We start from the raw sequence: 22,197 nt of genomic DNA, 5'->3' as shown, positions 1-22,197 counted from the left end.
CAAGCTGGGTCACAGCGGGAGATCCCCACTCTGTGTGATCCCACTGCTAGATCCTCCCAATTCCTCCCTGCTGCATTGATGGGCACTGATGAGGCTGCACTAATGGGCACTGATAGGCTGCACTGATGGGCAATGATAGGCTGCACTGATGGGCACAGATAAGCACTGATAGCCTGCACTGATGGGCACTGATAAGGCTGCACTAATGGACACTGATAAGGCTGCACTGATGGGCAATGATAGGCTGCACTGATAGCCACTGATGAGGCGGCACTGATGGCCACTGATGAGGCTGAACTGATAAGCTGTACTGATGGGGCTGCACTGATAAGGTAGAACTGATATGCTGCCCTGATGGGCACTAATAGGCTTCATTGATGGCCACTGATGAGGCAGCAATGATGGGTACTGATAAACTGCACTGATGGGTACAAATGAGGCTGCACTGATATGCTGCGCTTTTGAGGCTGCAATGATGAGCACTGATAAGGCTGCACTGATGGGCACTGATAGGCTGCACTAATGGGTACTGATATGCATTATGTTAATTTTTATTAAAGTTGTTGTTAATATTTATTTTTGCAACTTACTTCTGCATAAAATATTTACCAGTGTCATTTCATGAGATATTATACGAGAGCATGTTTAGGGGCAGACTTATGGGCAGGGCAGGGTAGGGGTTGGGTGGGGCAACTGGTGGCGAGTATCTTATCTTAAGGCCTGGCTAGTGGCTCAGGACTTAAAATTTGGAGCCCTGTAATAGAGCTGTGTAAATTTTGAAAATCAATGAACAGAAATATAAATCCTTTGGCAGCTGAAACTTCTTAACCTCCCTGGCGGTATGATTCAGTCTGGAATTAGGTGCTGAAAGCGGTACAATTATTTTGCATGGAAATCTGGCTTTTATTTTGTAGTCCTGTAATTCTTAGGAATAACGCTCTGAAATCTCTTCAAACCAGAGTCTAGCGGACATCCCGGGTATGATAAAGTTTATAATATAATAAAGAATAATAAAAATTATTCAATAATGTAATCAAATCCAAAAAAAACTGAAAAAGGGACATGTTTTGGTTGCTATGGACAATCTCCAAATTCCAAGCAGTAAAAACAGTATTTATAATATAAAAGTGCATGCAGGGCATTGCACAAACCACTAGGGACAAAGGGGGTGTGTATTTTTTACTACAGCACTGTAATCTGTAAGATTACAGTGCTGTGTGTGTTTTGTGTGTTTTTACTTTTTTGAATTTGCCGCCGTTCTCCGCTCCCGTGCGTCGTAACGTCGCAGGGAACGGAGCTCGGCGGCATTCGGCACTGTGAATCGAGCGCAGGACGGCTCGATCACACAGCGCGGCGGACATCGCTGGATCCAGGGGACAAGGTAAGTAACGATCCCTGTGTCCTCCCCTGCATCGAGCGGTGCAAACCCGAGTCTGGCTCGGGGTTACCGCTATTGTAATGAAAATCCCAACCCGAGCCAGACTCGGGATTACCGCTAGGGAGGTTAAGTATGTATTTCATCTGTGCATTTAGCTGTTTGCCTAGAGTTCAAATGTAATACACAGAACCGTATGCATTGCATCGTGTTGCTAAAGTACAAAGAGAGATAAGCAAAGCTGGCCCTATGATGCTTGTAATGGACAAAAAAAGAAGCTGGCATTACAAAATTGAACTTCTAAGTTTCTAAATTCACTTAATGATTTTAAGAAGTTAATTTTTTTACCCAGTGAAAAGATTAAAGTAATGTAGATTTGTAGTGTTTGTCCTTGGTGAGTGCCATTTGTATAGAAATGAGTGACACCCTAGAATGAAAAACACAGGTGCAAACTGCCTGGTCACAAATGCAGACACATTTAGGGAAACTCCCTTACTGGTCAGCCAATAAATGGATCAGACATTTCAAGCAGCTGTAGAAATCGAGAAAGTTTAACATTAGAATGTCCTCAAAAGACTTTTACTGGCTGCCAATCAGCTAACTCATAGGAAATTCAATGGTCATCAAAATTAACTTCTGGTTTATACAAAGCCAAGGCCAGCAACTCAGCACCATTTATTATAGCTTTGCATTTGCAAACTGAACCTGTTCCCATGGATGCTTTTTCTACAAGAGATTATTAGCATTGGGATTGATTTACTAAGACTGGAGAGTGCAAAATCTGGAGCAGCTCTGCATAGAAATCAGTTTCCAAGTTTTCTTTTGTCAAAGCTTAATTGCACAAGCTGACGTTAGATCCTGATTGGTTACCATGCACAACTACAGTTTTAGTAAATTAATCCAATGTGTTCACAAGTAAGCTAACCTGCCTCAAAATTTTAGGGTATTTTTACAGAGAAAATTGAGTACTGTCCGTGATACTTTTTTTATTTGCGCTAACATACAATTTTTCAGGACAAGCTTCCGGGGTATGTCCCCTTCTTCAAGCTCCAAGCGGTACTGATTTACACATTTTTAAGCAGAATGTACTTAATGTGATTGTAGCGTATTAGAGTACTGCTTGGACCTTGAAGAAGGGGACATACCCCGAAAGCTTGTCCTGAAAAATTGTATGTTAGTGCAAATAAAAAAAGTATCACGGACAGTACTCAATTTTCCCTAAGCAGAATGTAAAAACAAAACCAAAAAAATAAAAAATAAATAAAAAAAACCTCTGAGGGAAAGGAGAGAAAGAAAACGCATACAAACCAATGACAATAAAGATAACAGCACAGTTAGTGAGATAAGACAGAGGGAGTAGTAGTACAGGATATAGTTTTGAGTGCTATTCAAGTTATTGTTGCAGCAGCCTGTGTTTTGTCAGTTTAAATAGGGACAGACAGGAAGCTGTGTGTAGCAGTGAGCGACAGTCAGTTTAATTATTAGCTGTTACTATTAGGTCCACAAAGGTCCTTTTCAGGACTGGTATGGTAATAGGGTTGTACACGTATAATATTCTTTCTTCCAAATATAGAAAGAATATTATACTTGACTGCTGCCCTTCTGCTGCAGTAGTCCTTTATAAGTATAGGGACTGAGGTACAGTCTGCTAATCACAACCTACTAGTTCCACAAAGGTCCTTCTAAGGACTGGTAAGGTATAGCGTACTAGAGTATATAGGGTTGAGTTAGGTACAGTCTGCTAATCCTTAAGGACTGGTATAGGTCCACAATATATAGGGTTGAGGTGAACTACTGCTGACTGCTGCCCTATTCTGCAGCAGGCCTTTATCAGTATAGGGACTGAGGTACAGTCTGCTAATCACAACCTACTAGTTCCACAAAGGTCCTAATAAGGACTGGTAAGGTATAGCGTACTACAGTATATAGGGTTGAGTGAGGTACAGTCTGCTAATCACAACCTACTAGTTCCACAAAGGTCCTTCTAAGGACTGGTAAGGTATAGCGTACTAGAGTATATAGGGTTGAGTAAGGTACAGTCTGCTAATCCTTAAGGACTGGTATAGGTCCACAATATATAGGGTTGAGGTGCACTACTGCTGACTGCTGCCCTATTCTGCAGCAGCCCTTTATCAGTATAGGGACTGAGGTACAGTCTGCTAATCACAACCTACTAGTTCCACAAAGGTCCTTCTAAGGACTGGTAAGATATAGCGTACTGGAGTATATAGGGTTGAGTGAGGTACAGTCTGCTAATCCTTAAGGACTGGTATAGGTCCACAATATATAGGGTTGAGGTGCACTACTGCTGACTGCTGCCCTATTCTGCAGCAGTCCTTTATCAGTATAGGGACTGAGGTACAGTCTGCTAATCACAACCTACTAGTTCCACAAAGGTCCTTCTAAGGACTGGTAAGGTATAGCATACTAGAGTATATAGGGTTGAGTGAGGTACAGACTGCTAATCCTTAAGGACTGGTATAGGTCCACAATATATAGGGTTGAGGTGCCCTACTGCTGACTGCTGCCCTATTCTGCAGCAGTCCTTTATCAGTATAGGGACTGGGGTACAGTCTGCTAATCACAACCTACTAGTTCCACAAAGGTCCTTATAAGGACTGGTAAGGTATAGCGTACTACAGTATATAGGGTTGAGTGAGGTACAGTCTGCTAATCACAACCTACTAGTTCCACAAAGGTCCTTCTAAGGACTGGTAAGGTATAGCGTACTAGAGTATATAGGGTTGAGTGAGGTACAGTCTGCTAATCCTTAAGGACTGCTATAGGTTCACAATATATAGGGTTGAGGTGCACTACTGCTGACTGCTGCCCTATTCTGCAGCAGTCCTTTATCAGTATAGGGACTGAGGTACAGTCTGCTAATCACAACCTACTAGTTCCACAAAGGTCCTTATAAGGACTGGTAAGGTATAGCGTACTACAGTATATAGGGTTGAGTGAGGTACAGTCTGCTAATCACAACCTACTAGTTCCACAAAGGTCCTTCTAAGGACTGGTAAGGTATAGCGTACTACAGTATATAGGGTTGAGTGAGGTACAGTCTGCTAATCCTTAAGGACTGGTATAGGTCCACAATATATAGGGTTGAGGTGCACTACTGCTGACTGCTGCCCTATTCTGCAACAGTCCTTTATCAGTATAGGGACTGAGGTACAGTCTGCTAATCACAACCTACTAGTTCCACAAAGGTCCTAATAAGGACTGGTAAGGTATAGCGTACTACAGTATATAGGGTTGAGTGAGGTACAGTCTGCTAATCACAACCTACTAGTTCCACAAATGTCCTTCTAAGGACTGGTAAGGTATAGCATACTAGAGTATATAGGGTTGAGTAAGGTACAGTCTGCTAATCCTTAAGGACTGGTATAGGTCCACAATATATAGGGTTGAGGTGCACTACTGCTGACTGCTGCCCTATTCTGCAGCAGCCCTTTATCAGTATAGGGACTGAGGTACAGTCTGCTAATCACAACCTACTAGTTCCACAAAGGTCCTTCTAAGGACTGGTAAGATATAGCGTACTGGAGTATATAGGGTTGAGTGAGGTACAGTCTGCTAATCCTTAAGGACTGGTATAGGTCCACAATATATAGGGTTGAGGTGCACTACTGCTGACTGCTGCCCTATTCTGCAGCAGTCCTTTATCAGTATAGGGACTGAGGTACAGTCTGCTAATCACAACCTACTAGTTCCACAAAGGTCCTTCTAAGGACTGGTAAGGTATAGCATACTAGAGTATATAGGGTTGAGTGAGGTACAGACTGCTAATCCTTAAGGACTGGTATAGGTCCACAATATATAGGGTTGAGGTGCCCTACTGCTGACTGCTGCCCTATTCTGCAGCAGTCCTTTATCAGTATAGGGACTGGGGTACAGTCTGCTAATCACAACCTACTAGTTCCACAAAGGTCCTAATAAGGACTGGTAAGGTATAGCGTACTACAGTATATAGGGTTGAGTGAGGTACAGTCTGCTAATCACAACCTACTAGTTCCACAAAGGTCCTTCTAAGGACTGGTAAGGTATAGCGTACTAGAGTATATAGGGTTGAGTGAGGTACAGTCTGCTAATCCTTAAGGACTGGTATAGGTCCACAATATATAGGGTTGAGGTGCACTACTGCTGACTGCTGCCCTATTCTGCAGCAGTCCTTTATCAGTATAGGGACTGAGGTACAGTCTGCTAATCACAACCTACTAGTTCCACAAAGGTCCTTATAAGGACTGGTAAGGTATAGCGTACTACAGTATATAGGGTTGAGTGAGGTACAGTCTGCTAATCACAACCTACTAGTTCCACAAAGGTCCTTCTAAGGACTGGTAAGGTATAGCGTACTACAGTATATAGGGTTGAGTGAGGTACAGTCTGCTAATCCTTAAGGACTGGTATAGGTCCACAATATATAGGGTTGAGGTGCACTACTGCTGACTGCTGCCCTATTCTGCAACAGTCCTTTATCAGTATAGGGACTGAGGTACAGTCTGCTAATCACAACCTACTAGTTCCACAAAGGTCCTAATAAGGACTGGTAATGTATAGCGTACTACAGTATATAGGGTTGAGTGAGGTACAGTCTGCTAATCACAACCTACTAGTTCCACAAAGGTCCTTCTAAGGACTGGTAAGGTATAGCATACTAGAGTATATAGGGTTGAGTAAGGTACAGTCTGCTAATCCTTAAGGACTGGTATAGGTCCTCAATATATAGGGTTGAGGTGCACTACTGCTGACTGCTGCCCTATTCTGCAGCAGCCCTTTATCAGTATAGGGACTGAGGTACAGTCTGCTAATCACAACCTACTAGTTCCACAAAGGTCCTTCTAAGGACTGGTAAGATATAGCGTACTGGAGTATATAGGGTTGAGTGAGGTACAGTCTGCTAATCCTTAAGGACTGGTATAGGTCCACAATATATAGGGTTGAGGTGCACTACTGCTGACTGCTGCCCTATTCTGCAGCAGTCCTTTATCAGTATAGGGACTGAGGTACAGTCTGCTAATCACAACCTACTAGTTCCACAAAGGTCCTTCTAAGGACTGGTAAGGTATAGCATACTAGAGTATATAGGGTTGAGTGAGGTACAGACTGCTAATCCTTAAGGACTGGTATAGGTCCACAATATATAGGGTTGAGGTGCCCTACTGCTGACTGCTGCCCTATTCTGCAGCAGTCCTTTATCAGTATAGGGACTGGGGTACAGTCTGCTAATCACAACCTACTAGTTCCACAAAGGTCCTTATAAGGACTGGTAAGGTATAGCGTACTACAGTATATAGGGTTGAGTGAGGTACAGTCTGCTAATCACAACCTACTAGTTCCACAAAGGTCCTTCTAAGGACTGGTAAGGTATAGCGTACTACAGTATATAGGGTTGAGTGAGGTACAGTCTGCTAATCCTTAAGGACTGGTATAGGTCCACAATATATAGGGTTGAGGTGCACTACTGCTGACTGCTGCCCTATTCTGCAGCAGTTCTTTATCAGTATAGGGACTGAGGTACAGTCTGCTAATCACAACCTACTAGTTCCACAAAGGTCCTTATAAGGACTGGTAAGGTATAGCGTACTACAGTATATAGGGTTGAGTGAGGTACAGTCTGCTAATCACAACCTACTAGTTCCACAAAGGTCCTTCTAAGGACTGGTAAGGTATAGCGTACTACAGTATATAGGGTTGAGTGAGGTACAGTCTGCTAATCCTTAAGGACTGGTATAGGTCCACAATATATAGGGTTGAGGTGCACTACTGCTGACTGCTGCCCTATTCTGCAACAGTCCTTTATCAGTATAGGGACTGAGGTACAGTCTGCTAATCACAACCTACTAGTTCCACAAAGGTCCTTCTAAGGACTGGTAAGGTATAGTGTACTACAGTATATAGGGTTGAGTGAGGTACAGTCTGCTAATCACAACCTACTAGTTCCACAAAGGTCCTTCTAAGGACTGGTAAGGTATAGCGTACTAGAGTATATAGGGTTGAGTAAGGTACAGTCTGCTAATCCTTAAGGACTGGTATAGGTCCACAATATATAGGGTTGAGGTGCACTACTGCTGACTGCTGCCCTATTCTGTAGCAGCCCTTTATCAGTATAGGGACTGAGGTACAGTCTGCTAATCACAACCTACTAGTTCCACAAAGGTCCTTCTAAGGACTGGTAAGATATAGCGTACTGGAGTATATAGGGTTGAGTGAGGTACAGTCTGCTAATCCTTAAGGACTGGTATAGGTCCACAATATATAGGGTTGAGGTGCACTACTGCTGACTGCTGCCCTATTCTGCAGCAGTCCTTTATCAGTATAGGGACTGAGAGTTTTGTCAAAGGGTCATTTAAAAAATGACAGGCAGAGGAAGAGACAGGCCCTTCCGCAGGGGTGGTAGGGGTAGGGCAGGAGCAACAGGCTTGAGCCAAAGTGGGAAATTGCAGAAGGTGCGTGCAATTACGTCAAAGGAAGCACCAGAATTGGTTGACTGGCTCACTCAGCCTTACTCTTTTGCACCCTCCTCATCCTCTCGATCTGCACCCTCTTCTTCACTCTCTGCTATGTGCACCCCCACTACCACCAACAACACCACCACCAGCACCACCACATACCTTCCGCTTGAGTCACAGGAATTATTTTCCAATCCATATCAAGACATTTCTGATGCGCAGCCACTCTTGGCATTGGATCAGGAAGAGGAGGTAGCAACAACCGCCACTCAGCAGTCTGACGACAGTACCCAGATCAGCCCAAGGAGGAGGTTGGTCACCGGTGTTGCTGCCTACTACGAGATCTCTAATTATAGCGGTGGGAAAGGTGGCGTCGATGATAACGTGGCTAGTGATGTCCCGTGTGTGCCCACAAGAGAGGAAGCGGAGGGGAGTTCAGAGGGAGATATGGACCAGCAGATAGGGAGGAGAAGCAGGAATAACTTACATTGCACGGGAGGGACAAAGCAGACTGCTAATGTATCAGGAGCGAGTCATCGACCATGTAGGGTCACATCTGGCGCTCCCAGGACGCAGGCACATGGCTCCGCAGTGTGGACTTTTTTTAACGTGTCCGCTGCTGACAATAGTGTTGCCATCTTCAATCTTTGCAGTCAACGCATTAGTCGCGGTAAGCCCAACACTCACCTAGGGACGACCGCCTTAAGGCACAAGAGCTGCCATCACTGAGCCCAGTGGGAGCAACAGAACACACAAAGCCACACTCCAGGCTCTCACCGTCCAGCCTCATCTTCTACTTCTCCTTCTCCTCTCTCCTCACAATTGTGCTCCACTCCACCTTCCATCACGCCAAGCTCATGTTTTTCTGCAAAAAGGCAGTCTTCTGTGGGCCTAATGTTCGAGCGTAAAAAAATGATGACGCCGGATAACCCTCTTGCCCAATGGTTGACGGCTGGCTTGTCAGAACTGATAGCCCGCCAACTACTGCCATATAAACTGATGGACTCCGAGGCCTTTCGAAAATGTGTGGCCATTGGAACATCACAATGGAAGGTCCCAGGAAGGAAGTATTTCTCACAGAAGGGCATCCCAGAGCTATATGGCCATGTTCAGCGGCAAGTGAATGTATCTCTGGCACACAGTGTCGGTGCCAAGATACATCTGACCACAGACAAGTGGTCTAGCAAACACGGGCAGGGAAGGTATATCACTTTTACTGCCCACTGGGTGAACCTTCTGACAGCCGTCAAGCATGTAACCCGTGGCACCCATGTAGATTTGGTTTTACCACCACGGATTGCATGCAGGCCTAGCTCTTCTTCTCCTCCTCCTCCTACTCCATCCTCCTCCCTCTCCTCCTCGGCTGACTCCTCCTTTTCCGCTGCTAGGGTCTCTTCCGCTGCGCCGCCCAAGTTTCCCAGAACCTATTCGACATGCCAGGTGAGACGTTGCCATGCCGTGCTGCGTCTGTTGTGCCTGGAAGCCAAGAGCCACACTGGCCCGGCACTCCTTTCAGCTTTGTGTTCACAGGCAGATCAGTGGCTAACACCGCTCAATTTGACAGTTGGTAAAGTGGTGTGTGACAACGGTTCCAATCTGCTTAGCGCATTGAAACAGGGCAAAGTGACGCATGTGCCATGCATGGCACACGTCTTAAATTTGGTTGTGCAGTGATTCGTTGTCAAATACCCTGGGGTCCAGGACATCTTGCGGCAGGCAAGGAAAATCTCAGCCCATTTCAGAAGATCTTACACAGCCATGGCTCGCCTTGCTGACATTCAGCGGCGACACAATCTGCCGGTCAGACGTCTTATTTGCGATTGCCCGACGCGATGTAACTCAACCTTCTATATGCTTGATAGGCTGCTCCAGCAGAAACGTGCAGTTAACGTCTACCTGTATGAACTCTGCGGCAGAACAGGTTCTGAGGAGCTGGGTTTTTTTCACCGTGCCAGTGGCTGCTCATGCGCGACGCATGCAGACTTCTGCGGCCATTTGAGGAGATCACCAAACTGGTCAGTCGCAGCCATGGCGCCATCAGTTACATGGTACCTTATGCCTTCTTTATGGAGCGTGCATTGCGTCGTGTCATTGATCAAGCTGTGAAGGAGCAGGAGCGGGAAGATGAGGAAGTCGCAATGCTGGATGAATTCCCAGGGGGGCCTACTCTATCTGAGACAAGTCAACAACAGGAGTCTGAAGAGGAGTCAGAGGAGGATGGTGCCGGGGCGGATGAGGAGGAGCAAGAAGAGCATGCTTTAAACCTTTCTCGGATCCCTGTTGTTGTGCGTGGATGGGGAGAGGAGAATGAAGAGGACGACATTATCCTGGATGATGAGCAGGAGCCAGGCCACCACACCGCTTCCAGTTTAGTGCAAATGGGGGCCTTCATGCTCCAATGTTTTAATAGGGACCCCCGTATAAAAAGCATAAGGGTCAAGGACCAGTACTGGGTGGCAACGTACTTAGACCCCCGGTACAAACACAAAATGGTGGAAATGTTACCGCCGTCACAGAGGGCTGTCAGAATGGAGCACTTCCAGGCCTTGCTTCGAGAAATGCTGAATTCTGCTTTTGCGTGCGCTGGCAGAGGAGCAATTCCCACTCCCAGAGAAGGAGTTGCGGGTACCAATCCAACAGCGCCTGCAAGAAGAGGCCAGTTTGAAGATGTGTTGGTGACTTCTGATATGAGGTCATTCTTTCAGCCGACCCATTGACAGGTGTCATCCGGATCCAGCATCAGGGAACGCCTAGACCGTCAGGTGTCCGACTACATCGGGTTAACGGCCGATGTGGACGCTCTGAGGAGTGATGAACCCCTGGACTACTGGGTGGGCAGGCTTGACCTCTGGCCAGAGCTTGCCCAATTTGCAATCGAACTGTTGGCTTGCCCCTCGTCCAGTGTCCTGTCCGAAAGGACGTTCAGCACAGCGGGGGGGATCGTGACCGATAAGCGTACTCGCCTAGCTCACTACAGTGTTAACTACCTCACATTTCTAAAAATGAATGAGGCATGGATCTCGGAGGAATTCAACACATGTGACCAGTAGACCATGTATAATCGAGCACACAGACCTTCTTTCTTCATTTGGCTCATTATGAGGGGCTCCCACCATCCCTGTGCTATGCTTATTATGAGGGTCTCCCACCATCCCTGTGGTGTGCTGACTTCCTCCTGGGGCTGCTTATTATGAGGGGCTCTCACCATCCCTGTGCTATGCTGACATCCTCCTGGGGTTGCTTAATATGAGGGTCTCCCACCATCCCTGTGTTGTGCTGACTTCCTCCTGGGGCTGTACCTCTGCTGTGCATATTATGAGGGGCTCCCACCATCCCTGTGCTATGCTCATTATGAAGGGCTCCCACCATCCCTGTGCTATGCTCATTATGAAGGGCTCCCACCATCCCTGTGATATGCTCATTATGAGGGGCTCCCACCATCCCTGTGGTGTGCTGACTTCCTCCTGGGGCTGCTTATTATGAGGGGCTCCCACCATCCCTGTGCTATGCTGACATCCTCCTGGGGCTGCTTATTATGAAGGGCTCCCACCATCCATGTGCTGTGCTGACTTCCTCCTGGGGCTGTACCTCTGCTGTGCATATTATGAGGGGCTCCCACCATCCCCTGTGATATGCTCATTATGAGGGGCTCCCACCATCCCTGTGCTATGCTGACTTCCTCCTGGGGCTGCTTACGGTGCAGGTGTCAGTGCTGTATATCACGGTGCTCTTGTCAGTGCTTTATGTCACGCTGCTGATGTCAGTGCTCTCTATCACGGAGCTGGTGTCAGATCACTCTATCACGGTGCAGGTGTCAGTGCTGTATATCACGGTGCTGGTGTCAGTGCTTTATGTCACGCTGCTGATGTCAGTGCTCTCTATCACGGTGCTGGTGTCAGTGCTCTATATCAAGGTGCTGGTGTCAGTGCTTTATGTCACGCTGCTGATGTCAGTGCTCTCTATCACGGTGCTGATGTCAGTGCTCTCTATCACGGTGCTGGTGTCAGATCACTCTATCATGGTGCAGGTGTCAGTGCTGTATATCACGGTGCTGGTGTCAGTGCTCTCTATCACGGTGCTGGTGTCAGATCACTCTATCACGGTGCAGGTGTCAGTGCTCTATATCACAGTGCTGATGTCAGTGCTCTCTATCACGGTGCTGGTGTCAGATCACTCTATCACGGTGCAGGTGTCAGTGCTCTATATCACGGTGCTGGTGATCATCTCCTGCACCCTCTTCTTTGCCTACCCTGACCTTTCCTCTCCCCCATTGCCTTCATGTGCTCCACAGTCCTGAATTGTCACAATTTCACATATAAAAAAAGAATGCTTGTAGTTGTCGATCCCAGATTCACCTCATACATGTGTTATGTCATTGGCCACGTGGTGGGACTATGTGTGCACAGCTAGTAATTATTTTGTGGCTGCAAATATGACCTGTAGGTTTGTAAAGTTCGCCTCCCATTGAAGTCAATGGGGCCCGCCGCGAACGTAACGGTTCGTGAACTATCGGGCGCGTTCACGGTTCGCGTTCGCGAAACATCCCGTCGGAAGTTCATCCATCACTATTCAAGGCACATCCTGTCATTTCTAAATTCATGGCCCTGGTAAATGTATGTGTAGATTCACAATAGGATGTATTATTTTTAAACCACCACTACTGTATATCCTTTGAATTATGGCCAACAGATTTATAAGGGTCAAAAGTCAAAAAAGGGGTGGGGGGATAAACCAGTCACCTCATTGCAGTGTATTGGAAACTGCTGTAGGGAGAAGAGGGAAAGGTGACAAATTGGTGATTTCATGTCTTTCATTTTATTTTCTGCTTGACTTAAAGTGGAAGTAAACCCATCTATTTACCAGTTTCAAAAAACGTGCCAGAAATGTAATACTCCCATTGGTTGTGCTCTCAACCAAACTGTCAAACCATCCAATGGCTGGTGTCATAACTGATTACATGTGAAGCATTATGGCAGTTGTAGAAGACGGCAGCTTCCTTGCCTGAAAACGATAGGAGGTTTACTTACATTTTATGGTCAGAGGTCCCTTTTAGCTGCTATCCCTTCCAGAGCATTTTTTTTTTATGTTTCAAAAGGGTGGTGTTTTTTTTTCTAATTTGGGGCTTTTTTTTATATATATATATATTTATAGGGTTAGTTCACCATGATAATAAAAAATAAAAAAATACTAATCAGTCACACTACACCATAGCAGCATCTTAATCATGCAGTCAAATCTTGTAATCATGCCTCTTCCCTGGTAATATACCTGTGGACCATAACAAAAGGATAGCTGATGCATGCCAGAAAAACTGCCCCCTGCTTTATATCTTTCCACTCTTCCATCTTACAGCTGTTAAAACGAGAAAGCCATTCATGACAGCAAACTATTGCTTATAACAGTGATCATCACTGGTATAAGCAATAATAGTGTCCACCAAAGAAAGTGTGAAAAAAATTATTTAATTTGCACACAATGTTGCATGACCGAGCAACTGCCAGTTAAAGTAGCACAGAGCTGAATAGAAGAAATGAGCACTGCACAATTATGTAGCGCTTGCACCATGATGACCTGCCACAATGGCAATGCCTTGCCCATACTATTCCCATCACAAATGGCCTGTCCATTTGGGGCTCAGGGGTGCCGCCTCCCTAATCCATGCACCTGGCCTCTTTGTAGGGCGCCGAGCCCATGGATTCCAATGGGTTTTTTTTTGTTTTTGAAGCACACGATTAGAGCCTAAGGCTCTAATTAGTTATTAAAAAAAGGGTGGGCACTGCGCCCTGAGCCCACCCATTTGTTTATGACAATAGCAAATTAATATTTGCTATTGTCTACCTGGTTCTCCTCCCGGCCAATCAGGAAGCAGACCCGTCTCAGGGCACACACCGGCCAATCATGTCTCAAGACACACTTCCTGTTCAGCCTGGAGGAGAACAGAGAGAAGAATGGCCTGGGTCTTCATTCCCCCTGTCTCCTATGTTAAGGTTAGTCTTCACCCCGCCTATCATATTGTTGCTATTATATTGTTTACACACACACATAATTCATGTTTGAACACTTAGTTAGATATCTTGTTTATTCACTTTATTTTGTTCATTATCACATCAGTTCACTATTTAGAGGAGCAGTGCATCATTAGCCATTTCTCTCAACTTACTGGGGGACAGTTCTAACATGGGGAAGCTCAGTCCTGTTCCTTTATTTGGATGGCTGCATTCACACACAGATACGGTGTGGAACAAGGCATAATAAATCATTAAAGCATTATTAAACTCAAAAGCAAACATTTATTACATTGTTGCTTACCAATATTTAGATGTGATGACTGCATTTGTTTTCTTTTTTAAGCTTGCTTTCTTCGATTTTCATCTAGCGATCCAGTCAACAAGTCTGTTGCTTTTCAAAAGCACAGGCTCCCCAGCAAAATGTATCAGTTTACATGGATGAGACAAACCCTTTAACAATGGCAGAGGTGCTTAAAATGATAAGCTTGTATTTATTTATGTAAAATATTTATCCCAAAACAGAAAAAAAAACGGTTTGCTGTAAATGGGTATAAAAAGGGAGCTGGAGTTTGAGTTCAGTTTGTTAGTGTATTTAAATATGCTCATACATTTAACTCTACCCCCCCCCCCCCAAGACTGGCAATGTTGTTGTCTGCTGTGCATCCTGTTCTCATTCATCCAGAGTTGAATCTTTAATACAGGAGGTGTTACCGGCCAGATCACGAGATTAAAACAGAGGGGAAAGAAGCCAAAGAAACAAAAATGGATGCAGCCACCACATCTAATGATTGGTAGATTGCAATATATTACATGTATTGTTTTGGGGGTTAAAACCACTTTAATGTAGTAAGTCTATATGCTATACTGATGTCTAGTCCTTTGCCCTTTGCTTGCATGTTTGGGCATTTCCAGTGTACAGGTCTTCTTTAACCTCTTGCCGACCACCCACCATTGATTGACGTTGGCAGAATGGCACTCCTGCATGAATCGCTTTAGCTGTATGGTGGGCACTTTAAGGAGGATAGGGCGAGCACCTGCCACGTGACGTAGGAGCCCGTGCGTGTGGCCGGTAAACAGAAAGATCTCTGTTCTGTCAGTGGTGAGGAGAGCGATCTGTTGTTCCTACTGCTCAGGAACAAAAATCGGTCCCCTCCCCCAGGCAGTCCCATCCCCTCACAGTTAGAATCACTCTCTAGGACCCACATTTAACCCCTTGATTGCCCCCTAGTGTTAACCCCTTCCCTGCCAGTGACATTTCTACAGTAATCAATGACTATTTAAAGCTCTGATCACTGTATAAATATCACTTGTCCCAAAATAGTGTGAAAAGTGTCTGACCTGTCCGCCGCAATGTCGCAGTCCCAATAAAAATCACGAATTGCCGACATTACTAGTAAAAAAAAAATAATAATAAAAATGCCATAAATCTATCATAAACCTATCACCTATTTTGTAGACACTATATATAACCAATCAATTTAGCTTTTTGCGATTTTTCTTACCAAAAATATGTAGAAGAATACATATTGGCCTAAAGTGATGAAGAATTTAGTTTTTTTATATTTTTTAAGGGAAATTTATCATAGCAAAAAGTAAAAAAAATAATAATTTTTTTTTCAAAATAGTCTGTCTTTGTTTGTTTATAGCGCAAAAAATAAAAACCGCAAAGGTGATCAAATACATCCAAAATAAGGCTCTATATGTGGGAAAAAAGGACGTCAATTTTGTTTGGGTACAGCATTGCATGACCATGAAATTGTCAGTTAAAGCGACGCAGTGCCATATAGTAAAAAATGGCCCTGTCAGGAAGGGGGTAAATTCTTCCAGGGCTGAAGTGGTTAAGAAGGTCCTGAAAAAATCCTTTAATTAGGTTGTGCATGCTATACTATAATGTCAGCCATAATTTCTATAATATCAGCGAATACTGTAGTGCTTGCAACAAAGTGGAATGGTCACCTGTTGGCTCTAAATGCTGAATTTGAATCAGTTCTAAAAAAAAAAATTATCATTTTGTTGCGCCTCTCCATGTACATATTCAAGAACTACTTGCTTGTTTAGTCTAGTAAGGGCACAATGCAGATACTTAGTTATCTTTTTTTCTTGTTCCTGTAGGCTTCTTCCACACCAGGATAGGTGACCAGTCCCATGAAGTGACTCCTGTTCTCTTGGTCATGCTCAAACCCCATCACCATCATCAATTAAAGTACAGGACCAGTGGCCACAGCTGGTCCTGCATTGTATGTGATGATGTTACACCCACATTACAGGACGGGTGCAAGGAAGATTGGCGGCTGCCACAAGATCAAGGAAAAAGATAAGTAATTCCCTGCATTAAACATTACAATAATATAAGACAGGGGTTTGGTTTTAAGTTTGTTTAATTTCAGTAAATAACTCACAGGCAATGTATAAAGGATAGCTGTACAGGCTGCACAATAAAGATCTTGGAGTGAGGACAGATATAAGACTTGGGGGCTGTTGAGATAGGAGAGAGATAATATAAAATATTGCAGTACTAAATGTATGGTTAATCTTTAACTAAAACTTCCTGGTTGAAGACAGCAATGGCTGTCTTGAATGAAGATGCGTTGTCAACTGTAGATAGATGGATCTGATTAATTGTCAAGGTTTATATATACTTTAAGATGTTGTTTGGGTTGCCAGAAACATAATACTGTACATACAAACCAAATGTAATATTTTGTTCTTCTTACCTTTAGGAACGCTGGTTATATTAGTGTCTGCAATTCGGAGGTAGGATAGTTTCTTCATGCCTTGAAAAGCTCCTTTTTCAATCCCAGAACTCTCTATTGGGTTTGTGCCAAGTTCTGGAAAAAAAAATAATGCAGCTTTCTTTAATTTATCTCAGTAGCTGTAGGAATTTGCAAACACATACGGTCTATCTTCAATGTACCTTAAAAACATAACACAAAACGGCCAATAAAGTTTATGTTCGTGTTATTATTCTTCCCACAAACAGTGTAGACATTTTATAGTGTTCTCTTTAGAATGAGTAGAAGATGAGATTTTTTTTTTTTAACCGTTTCGCAAAATAAAATAGAACAATACCCAATGAACAGAAATGTAAAAAAGTTCATGTTAACAGTCAACTTCAGAATTACAGAATGATTAAATAATATATGGTATATCTGCTACTATTGACTAAATATTAGATTTATCAGACCCTCTATGGAACCATTATGCCGCATACTCATGACCGGACTTTTCGATGGACTAGGTCCGACAGTCTTCCCGACCCAAGCACACCAAAGTCAGACGGATTTGAATGTGATGACGTACGACCGAACTAGAATAAAGAAGTTCATAGCCAGTAGCCAATAGCTGCCCTAGCGTCAGTTTTCATCCGTTGGACTAGTATACAGACGAACTGGACAAACTTATTTTTCGACCGGATTCAAGTCCATCCGAAAGATTTGAATGTTTTAATTCTAGGTCTGTCAGACTTTTGAAAAAGTCAGCTGGAGCCCATACACGATCGTAATATCCAACCGATTCATTCCGTCAGACCTAGTCCGTCAAAAAGTCTGTTTGTGTGTAGGCGGCATTAGAGGCATCACTCTGCAGATACATTTAATTCATGAATCATGACTGTATGAATTCCTTAAAGGTATGATTCTTTGCAGATCAGATACTGTGTAGAACTGGCTGTACAGTTCAGGCCATCATGCACAGCTTTGTTCTTTTGCAAGCTGAACAAGAAAACAGTCTATTCCCCCATTTACACTAACAGAGTGGATAGTGGAATCTCCACTAAAGGCTATTGCATTCAGGCCCGAATACCTGAATAGTAACTGCATTTGATAAGCAGTCACTATTAGGCCTGCTATACACGAAGTTCATTTCTTTCCTGCATCCACGGGTTGCAGAAAAGAAATTTGATGGTTTCCCCCATCAACACAGACAGTGTTGATGCGGGAATCCTTCTGCGGGCCATTGTCTTCTCCCCGAAGGGGGGGGGGGGGGTTGGTGGGCAAGCCTCTCCCCCAGGAGAAGACAGTAATTATTGCTAGCAGCTATAGCGGCCTCTAGCGTAGACCTCAAGGTGCACCAACAGGTCATGTTTTCAGGATTTCCCTTCAGATGAAATGGCTGTGGTAATTACTAAGGTAGTGAAAACTGATCAAATCACCTGTGCAAAATAGTGGAAATCCTGAAAACATGACCTATTGGTGCGCCTTGAGGACTGGAGTTGAGAAACACTGTTCTAGCGATAGTCACAGGTAAAACCCGGCAAGTTGATCGATCGATACCTTTCTGTTAAAATAGTTCATTCAACTCAGGGGCTTTTTGGCATACTGGCACACATTTAATAATGACTTACCAATGACAATCATGTTATTTAACCCATCAAACGCGGATTTCTTTACTTTTGTTAACAAGTTCTCATGCACACGTAATTCCTGAAGTGACTTTGGCATATTGGTTGGAAGCTCTTTTAGGCTATTTTTTGATAAGTACAGTCGTTCCAGTTTTGTCAGAGGAGCAAAAGCACCAGGACTGATTGACTTGATTTTATTGTTAACAATGATTAATGCCTGAAAAAAAGATACAAATCACTTTTAGAAACTTGCTGAAGAATATGTCATTCATTGATAGTCATTTTATCATTGTTCACACTTTTTTCATTCCTAGCATTCCATTTCTGTGTGTTCAAACTGTTATTTTTGCTGTTGGGAAATCTACAGTGTAGCAAATACTTTTGCAGAGAAGGGGAAGATTGCAGATTATGTAAATGAGACAAATGGCAGTGGTAATTTACTCTAGGTCATAACTAAGGGCCAGTTCATACTGATCCGACATGTGCTATGACTTCCAGAGCACAAGTTGCATGACATGTCAAAATCAAAATCACAAGACGTCACAAGGGGCAAAGTCTCATGGTGACGTGACCGGATGGTAGACATCTCAGATGACACAATGGTGGGAGCCAGAATTGGGCGAGGACCGAGTCGGCGGCAGAGAAGACAGTAGCAGAGGGAGAAGACTGGAGGATAATACATCACCGGAGGGAGAAGGAGAAGCCTGGAGGAAGAACACATCACCGGAAGGAGAAAGCTTCCAGATTCTGATAAGCCCTCTGCTCTCAGACCCCCCCAATAACCGCCCAGGGTTGATGGGAAAAGGCCCTTGGGGACAAGGTGCTTTGGCGTGAGGGGCTAGGAGCCTGTTATGGTCCAGGGGTGGCTCGCTAACCCCCCCTTTCCAGACCTGCCGGGCTGCACGCTTGGATAAGGGTCTGCTATGGATTTTGGCTTGGGGTTTTCCCTCAAAACCCATACTAGACTCAAAGAACCTGGCATGGTTGGATCAAAGTCACATCCTGTTCGTACGACTTTGGTGTCGGATCAGTGTGAACATAGCCTAAATCATATTAAATGCAGACTGTTCATTCTAAGCATATCTCTTATTCAGAGCATTAACTGCTTTAACTTTTAGGCTGTAATAAATAATATTAAAATAATCTCACATGAAGCTGTTTGAGGTTTTTAAAATCATCATCTTTAATTTCTGTGATTTTGTTGTTCTGCAAATCAAGTAAAGTGGTATCAGGAGGAATGTTTTTCGGCACTTGATCCAGTCCTGAAAGAAAATGAAATGTTTAACCATTATTGTGCTTGTCATAGTATGTTTCCTGGTCTTTCAACCAATTGTTTTTTTTATTATTCTTGTGTAATCGGGTGAACATGAAATGCTACATATTAATATTTTTATATTCAGCCAAAAGGCAAAGCTCTTGATATGAATTTACAAGCTTTCCCAGGTATTTTGTATCCATTTTGTTGAGAAAAAAAAAGATGTTGTTTACAGAGTTCAACAGCTTGAGTATGTACACAATTAATGGGTAAAAGCAGCAGCCTCCACTGTGCAGACATTAATAAAAATCTAATACAAATTCAAACTTGTCAAAAAAGATTTTTCCCCCTATGTTTACATTAGAGAGATATCTCATACTTATTGGTCTTTCAGTGACCATTGTAACTTGAACATGAAGTGAGGAGAAATATTCCACAGTAGGGACTCAGAGCACATTTAAAACCTGACAGAAGTTTTGAACAATTTAGTTAAAAAAAAAAAGTTTTGCTGCAGTTAATCTTTAGACTTTTAAAAAAAAAAGTGGTTACTAATGATGCCTGCTAATTATCCCTGTCAGACCTGATTCACATGAAATTGAACACAATATGAAAAAAAAAATCACTGACAGGTAGGGTTTTATTGACAGAATAGATCCTAGTGGTTTTAGAGTACATTTAAAGCAACCACTGTGTGCTGTGATGAAGTGGCTCCCATGCACATGTGTGGGAGTGATGTCATTGTGGTCCGGCTATTCAAGAGGTTAAACAGCATGAATCCAGGAGGAAGACCAGGAGAAGATGGAAGCACTGGAGTGCTGATTATACAGAGCTGGAGGGCTTTCCTTGACAGGTCGGTCTATCATAATGCATACTAGCACATCAAGGTATTTTCCTCATGGGGGCACATTTAGGAATTTTTCTTTCGTTTATTTCCATTGTAAGGCTGGTAACATCCCTCGGGCATTGCGTTGACGAACAGTAATTGGAATTTATTAAAACAGGAGTAGGAGAACCTGCAGCAGTTGTATGTGGGAGCCAATCAGCTTATGTCTTTAATTTTTAAAGCCTAGCTGAACAAGCTCAAGTTAGAGGCTATTGGTTGCATGCAGAGCTGCTCCAGATTCTGTCTGCTTCAGCTCTGATAAATGCCCCCCTCTATGCTAGCATACATTTCATTAAGGTTACCTTCCAGCATAGGTGAAAGTGACTAAGTGGATTAACAACAGCTGCGTAAATCACTTCCACTAGAGAGACAACAGTTGGTTATAGAGCAGGGTTATGCAAAGCTAACAGTTCAATATAAAACATTAAAAAAAAATTATTGCCTGAAGTTTGGAGACTTTCTTAAAATATAGTATTCTCTATTTTAATTCTCTTTCTCTGAGTGCTTTTATAAACTAGAGAATGCAATTCTCTTTCTAAACTCTCTTTTCTTTCTCCTTTCCAGTAAATTGTTCACCTCAGCACATTGGACATGAAATGAATAGAGTGGGAGTTGACCGTTTTATGACTCTTATAGCAAAAGTGTTTCCAAATTAAGCTTAAAGATGGAATGTGAATCCAAGAGCTCTGGAGAACAGATTTCTCATTTTCACCCTAAATGCCAAAAGAACATCAGACAGTTTAAATTAAAAAGTCTCAGTGGGACAATTCTATGAAAAACTGATATGTAGCATAGATGAAGTCATGGAAATGGAAACATGTAACAACAAAAGTAAAGTGTCCTAACCCATGATATACTATTTTGATTCAAGTGTAAAAATATTTTATTTCCATTTCTGTGTAATCTGATAAGGCATTTAAATGTAAGTTTAGACTTGTTACTAAAACTATGTGGAAATATGCAATTGTCAGGTAAAGTGTTTAAAAATTAATTCTGGCTAACTGGGTTTAGCATAGACAGTCACTTACAGGTGAATATAAATTAGTTAAATGTTATACCTATTTAAAACTTTACCATCACCATCACAATAGTTTATGACCCTTCCTTTTTGATTTTGGTATTTGACACTACTAAAATCCTGGATTTTTCACATTAAGCTCTTAATTCAGAACAGCCTTGGATTGTGAACCAAATTAATAAAAAGTTACAGGACTTGATAACATGTGGAAAAGACAGTACCACATGACAACCCGCTGCAGATAATCAGACTATATATTTAAAAAGGTAAAGTGGGCATGCACCTGGTTGCAGAACTGCTACCAAGAACATTGTGGACGTGGTTATAATTATCAGAGGTGTCATGGAACCGTGTCATGAGACACTGTCCTCTTCTACATACAGTATTTCTACATTAGCTACTAGGGCTGTGACTGTGAGGGTGGCAAAATTGGTAGAGGTGGCACATTTTCATGTAGAATTTCTTTCAACTTGTTCTATTCAACCCCCCCCCCCCCCCCCAATAACAGCAGTTAAAAGTTAAAGTTAAAGTTTTAGCTATACATACACTTTAACTATTTATATGTTACATAGGAACTGCCATCGTTTTTATATGCCAATAGAGACTTCTGAGACTGGCATACATTGCAAATTACTGCTGAGAATGATTACAGCACACATAGAGAGAGCATAATGAAATATGCTATGTCAGATTGATTTAAGAAGGCAAATACACTGTTCACTATGGAAGTGAAGTTGTGCTCTGCAATGGAATTCTGCAAGGGAATTTTCCCAGAGCTTATTGAATGTGACAAAGGTTCACTTTGCAAAGAATACCCAATCATGTGCAAAGAAAATAAAAAAAATGAATTTTTGCTTGCACGTGATC

At 43.1% G+C, this 22,197-nt stretch overlaps 1 protein-coding gene across 1 annotated transcript in view; it reads right to left on the bottom strand.

The window, feature by feature from the left end:
- Positions 1-22,197, bottom strand: part of DCN (decorin) — a 59,208-nt gene that overhangs the window by 18,780 nt on the left and 18,231 nt on the right. Inside the window, exons 3-5 of the mRNA XM_077470886.1 lie at positions 19,324-19,436; positions 18,178-18,391; positions 16,550-16,663 (exon numbers count right to left, since the gene is read on the bottom strand). Of these exons, the coding sequence (XP_077327012.1) occupies positions 16,550-16,663; positions 18,178-18,391; positions 19,324-19,436 (441 nt within the window). The remainder of the gene's footprint in view (positions 1-16,549; positions 16,664-18,177; positions 18,392-19,323; positions 19,437-22,197) is intronic.

The sequence above is a fragment of the Lithobates pipiens genome, unplaced genomic scaffold (genome assembly GCF_037356315.1).
Source record: "Lithobates pipiens isolate NorthernLeopardFrog02 unplaced genomic scaffold, aLitPip1_a1.2 Scaffold_8, whole genome shotgun sequence".
Taxonomy (NCBI): Eukaryota; Metazoa; Chordata; class Amphibia; order Anura; family Ranidae; genus Lithobates; species Lithobates pipiens.
This window is presented reverse-complemented; position numbering and strand designations above follow the sequence as displayed.